We start from the raw sequence: 5,130 nt of genomic DNA on the forward strand, positions 1-5,130 counted from the left end.
CGAATGTAATTTTTGACCAAATTTGCTAATTTTTTCACAAAATTTTGCAAAAATAAATGCATTTCTGGGAGAAAACTTAAAAAAGACAAAAATTGAGTGACTACACAAAATTTTGCTCAAAATAACATTAATTTTTGACACAAAATTGAAAATTTTTAAATTTGTGTTTCAGCCCGGGGAATTCATCCACACTTTGGGGGACAGTCACGTCTACTTGAATCACGTCGAGCCGTTACAAGAACAACTCAAAAGGACCCCAAAACCGTTCCCGAGTTTAAAAATCAAGAGACAGGTTTTGAGTATTGAGGATTTTGTTTTTGATGATTTTGAGTTAAGTGGTTATGAACCACACCCGAAATTGAGTATGCCGATGGCTGTTTGAGGTAAAAGAGTTTTTTTTTTTGTAAATAAAACATTTATTGAAACTATTCTCGCATATCTAGTGCCACATTAATGTGTCCCATTTTATTCACTCCCAATTTGACATTCAAATTCTCACAATTACTGTTATTATTATCGGTCATAGTGGCCATTATACCACCTATGGTACTAATAGTACCAATTCCTTCATTTGTAAAATCTGGTAGAATCCTCTTGTATAATTTTCTCGCCGCAAATTGCAACAAAACCATTTCAGCCAACATAAGAGTGTTGTGGATTACTACAAGAAATGAATTAATTAAAAATTGTGACGTAATTTTAATTACAATTTGCATAAACAGTTGGTGTTATTGGTGGTCGACAGGGTAAAATATCGATCCAGACTAGTCCTCTAGTGGCAGCCCCTTGCATTTTTGCTAAAACTAGTACCAACTGAAGAACGATAAATTTCGGTGGCATTAAATATTCATCACCGAGGAAACCTTTCAAAAGATTAATTGTCATAGCCATGCCCCAAACCCCGAACAAAATCGAAATAATAATCACTGGTTGCAAATACATGTAATTGACTTGATACAAACTCTAAAATTTTCAAAATTAGAATTTTTTTCGAAAATTTTAAACACATACTTCTCGTTCAGCCCACATGACTAAAAGCACCAAATAAACGAGTCCCTGAACGACGGGTAATTGCAAAACGAGGAGTCGTAATCGCTGAATTGTGTTCCTGAAAAAAATCCTGTAAAAAAAAATGATTCAAATTTATTTTACTCTACTTTGTGACTTCAATTGGTGGTAAAAAGAAGCAACAAGGCCAACAACAACATGGCATCACTCTCAAATTCAAACTTCCCGGTTTGACTTTACGAATTAGCTCGGCTTCGCCTCCACAATACGCCACAAAAAGGCAAAATAATTGGTACATTCCTGCCATAAAGGCGCCTTGAGTGATTGCCTCGGATAGGAGATGGGCACGTGGGACCAAAATTGCGAAATATGTCACTAAAGCCACCACCTACAAAAAAAATTATACAGGGTGTTCCGTTTTTATTGTTACAAATTTAAACAGGTGGTAGGATATTCAATTCTAAGACAAAAGTTTCCTATAAACATGTATCGAAAAATGCTTGGTAAGGGAGCTACACCCCCTGAAAGGGGGCTAATATGTTTTTGTTAATATTTCAGATAAAATTACAAAATTTGGTACAGATGATAATCTTTATACACCTAAACGAATTCAAACATCAAATGTCGAAATTTTTAATCAGGGGCGTACGAAACTGGGGGAGTTTAAGGTAAAAAAATACCCTATTTATTTTGATTGTTTTGATAAAATTTCCCCCAAAAACGAGCAAAAATCCAGCAAAACAACTATTAAATAACGTCATTTTTAATTTAATTTGTTGAAATTTTTTATCATACTTTGTCGAAAAAAACTGAATTTTTAGCTAAATGCTCAAATGTTTAAAAAAGATTTAAAAAAACATCATTTTTCGACTTGTTTGAGCGAAATTTTGCGAGAAAAGTGTATTTGTGACTAAAAAACTTGCTTCAACACCTGAAAAAAGTAATTTTGACTTAAAATGTTTTTTTTAACTTTTTTTGATAATATCTTATCTAAAAACAAGCTAAACAAGAAAACAATTTTTGAAAGTAACGTAACTTTTAATCTAATTTTGTGTTTTTTAAGTCTGTTTTGACAAAATCTTGCAAAATACTTAAGTTTCTCGCTTAAAAATTACTTAAATTGTGGTAATTTGGTAATTTTTCAGTTTATTTGAATCTAATTTTTTGAAAAAAAGTGCGTTTTTGACTGAAAAGTGTATTAAAACGGTGGAAAAGGTTAAAAATAATGACATTTTTGCCACGATTCAGTATTTTTTTTTGACTTAGCTTGCTGAATCAATTAAAAAACTTTCTGTTACAAAAATAACTTAAACGTACTAAGAAAGCAAAAAAAAAACACTATTTTTAACCTAATTTAGTGATTTTGTAGTTTATTTAAACAAAACTTTGCAAAAATGCGGTTTTGACTGTGAAAAAAAGGCAAAAATATTGATAAAATCATCAACTTGTTGATTTTTTTTGGCCTATTTTGACGAAATCTTTACCAAAAAGTAATAAATCGTGGAAAACAGTCAAAAACAATGTCAATTTTTAAATTTTTATTTTATTTAGTGGTTTTTCGATAAATTTTAGAAAAAATGATAAAAAAATAGTGGGCTAATATGTTTTTGTTAATATTTCAGAAACCATTTAAGATAAAATTACAAAATTTGGTACAGATGATAATCTTTATTCACCTAAACGAATTCAAACATCAAATGTCGAAATTTCTAATCAGGGGCGTACGAAACTGGGGAGTTTAAGGTAAAAAAATACCCTATTTATTTTGGCTTTAGTTTCTCGGTACTTCCAGCAACAAAATCTTAAGTTTGATAGTTTATCACAGAAAAGTCTCTCTTGTGTCGATACGACTTATTATTTTTGAATAAAATTAATTTAAAATTTATGTTACACCCCAATACAACATTCAAATAAATCAGAATTTACAGAATAATAAAAGCAAAAAATTCATATTTTTTAATCAACCTCAACTAATTAACATTACATTACAGTAACAATAATAACATTAATTAAATTGTCTAAATCTAAAAGAGTTGTTCAAAGTGACCACCATTTTGGTCAATGCATAACTAAAGAAACTAGAGCCAAAATAGATAGTATTTTTTTACCCTAAACCCCACCAGTTTCGGACGCCCCTGATTAGAAATTTCGACATTTGATGTTTGAATTCGTTTAGGTGTATAAAGATTATCATTTGTACCAAATGTTGTAATTTTATCTTAAATGGTTTCTGAAATATTAGCAAATTTTTCGATACATGTTTATAGGAAACTTTTCTCTTAGAATTGAATATCCTATCACCTGTTTAAGTTTGTAACAATAAAAACGGAACACCCTGTATAGGGTGTTTGACAAAAAGCAAAATTACCGGATAAACACCGATGACAAAAGCCGAGTAGGTTTTGACCCGTGATGAGGAATTTTTTATTATGTATCTGAGTGTATCAATGAACATTACTAAAACTAACACTACGGCCAATGTGCCAAGGGTTACTAGAGTCACTCCGTAGACGTTGGTGGCTGAAATGAAAAATTTAATACATTTGAAAAAAATTTACCCGCCACTGGTCACACTTTATCACCATAGTGATTGGTAATTTTGTGTCGTGTTACTATAACAACATAGGGATTTCCATAGCAACCGTTACTAAAAAGTCACTAGCGACTCGTCATGATGTGAAATTTTGAGGAAGAAATGATTTTTTTTTATGTAATAATCGTGTTTATGTAATCACGAAAAAAAATAGTGAATATGTAGCACGACCGGAGAGAAAACAAGGTGAAAGTCAAAAAAAGTCGAAGAAAAGTTTAATTTCAGTTTCTTTGGTATGTTGCGTAATTGAAATGTGGATCATGTCAGTTGGTATACAGTGTTCCTATTATTATTTTAAATGTCTTTAGTAAAAGTAGATGAAATTTTTTACCTGATAAATATTCCGGAATGGATGGTATGTCCATAAGGGCACATGTTCTATTTTTGTTGAAAAAATCCATTTTTGTCACTTATCAGTAATTATTTCACAGTTTTTGACATTTTAACGTTTATTTATTCATTAGTTTTGTTGATGCAATTTTACTAATACCATGTCAATGAATGGACTGAAGTGTACATTCCACCATCAGAAATAAGACACAAGAGGGGGTCGCTACGCCAACTTTCTTAAAGTTACATTAAATATTGTGCAACTTTGTCAATGAAGAATGGAGGAAATTCAAATAAAATATTAACCTTACTCGAAAGCAACTTTTTATCACCGACAAAAATTTAGCATATGCAATTATGGTAAATTATTTAAACGCTTTGTTTCTAATTCAAGTTTTTTTACCAATTTTTTTTTTAAGCAATTTACTAAGTTCCCTTAAATTGATGATTTTAATTATTAAACTAGTGAAAAAACAATGTTTATTTCTTACTCGTTATTCATTTATTGGTAAATTTGAAATTTCTATTATGTTAATGTGTGTTTCCAGTTGCCAAAGTATACACTAAAAATTCTTGTCCCCGACAACAGATAATTAACAGAAGTTTTATTTGTCAACAGTAACAGATATTGTTTTATCAAATTTTGCGTTTTTTAGGCTTATTTTTGACTAAATTTTGCTCAAAATCGAGTGAAAAAAGCTAAAATAATATCAGTTTCGATTTAATTTAATAATTTTTCAGACAGTTTTAGTACATTTTCAGTTTTCCTGTAGATATGACAATTTTTTTTTGCTGTTTCGGAAAAGATAAAAAAATCTCTTTTTATGCAAATTCCAAATTTGAAACCAGTTTGTGTCCATCGGTTTTCCGATTTTGTTCATCAGTTCAAATTTTCGTTAAAAACGTGCTTAAAAGATAATAAATAACATTACTTTTGTCCAAATTTTGTGTTTTTTCGGCTTTCTTGACTAAATTTTGCCCAAAAATCAAATTAAATCAAATGACACAAACTAAATAACAATAATTTTGATTTATTTCTGTGGTTCAAATGGAGTGAAACAAGATAAAATAATATCAATTTTGATCTAATTTGGCAATTTTCAGCCTATTTAGGCACACTTTTTTTTTTAAAAAGTGCTTTTTTATTTCTAAAAGGTGCTGAAATAACTCGAAAAGAGAAAAAATAACACCATTTTCAC

General features: G+C 29.9%; 3 protein-coding genes across 3 annotated transcripts in view; 2 read left to right on the top strand and 1 right to left on the bottom strand.

Annotated features, from left to right (window-relative positions):
* The window catches only part of LOC123004815 (thymidylate synthase-like), a 3,570-nt gene extending 3,134 nt beyond the window's left edge, over window positions 1–436 (top strand). The window contains exon 3 of the mRNA XM_044398263.1: window positions 173–436. Within this exon, the coding sequence (XP_044254198.1) occupies window positions 173–382 (210 nt within the window). The 3' untranslated portion in view covers window positions 383–436. The remainder of the gene's footprint in view (window positions 1–172) is intronic.
* The window catches only part of LOC123004816 (slit homolog 1 protein-like), a 7,423-nt gene continuing 2,543 nt past the window's right edge, over window positions 251–5,130 (top strand). Inside the window, exon 1 of the mRNA XM_044398265.1 lies at window positions 251–383. The gene's annotated coding sequence lies outside the window, so the exon portion shown is untranslated. The remainder of the gene's footprint in view (window positions 384–5,130) is intronic.
* LOC123004814 (organic solute transporter alpha-like protein) lies at window positions 385–4,129 on the bottom strand. The gene is made up of 6 exons (XM_044398262.1): window positions 3,933–4,129; window positions 3,377–3,528; window positions 1,158–1,396; window positions 1,012–1,108; window positions 708–963; window positions 385–661 (listed from the first exon to the last, which is right to left on the bottom strand). Exons 1-6 carry the CDS (start codon window positions 4,000–4,002, stop codon window positions 426–428), a joined length of 1,050 nt encoding a protein of 349 aa, XP_044254197.1. The 5' UTR covers window positions 4,003–4,129; the 3' UTR covers window positions 385–425.

This window comes from Tribolium madens, unplaced genomic scaffold (assembly GCF_015345945.1).
Source record: "Tribolium madens isolate multiple individuals breed KSU strain unplaced genomic scaffold, Tmad_KSU_1.1 Scaffold_20;HRSCAF=117;Tcas5.2_LG4, whole genome shotgun sequence".
NCBI lineage: Eukaryota > Metazoa > Arthropoda > Insecta > Coleoptera > Tenebrionidae > Tribolium > Tribolium madens.

Coding starts and splice junctions, on each gene's coding strand:
- LOC123004814 (XM_044398262.1), bottom strand. CDS start 4,002: ATGGATTTTTTCAACAAAAATAGAACATGTGCCCTTATGGACATACCA. Junction 3,529..3,932: donor CATTCCGGAATATTTATCAG/GTAAAAAATTTC, acceptor TTTTCATTTCAG/CCACCAACGTCTACGGAGTG. Junction 662..707: donor ACCAACTGTTTATGCAAATT/GTAATTAAAATT, acceptor CATTTCTTGTAG/TAATCCACAACACTCTTATG.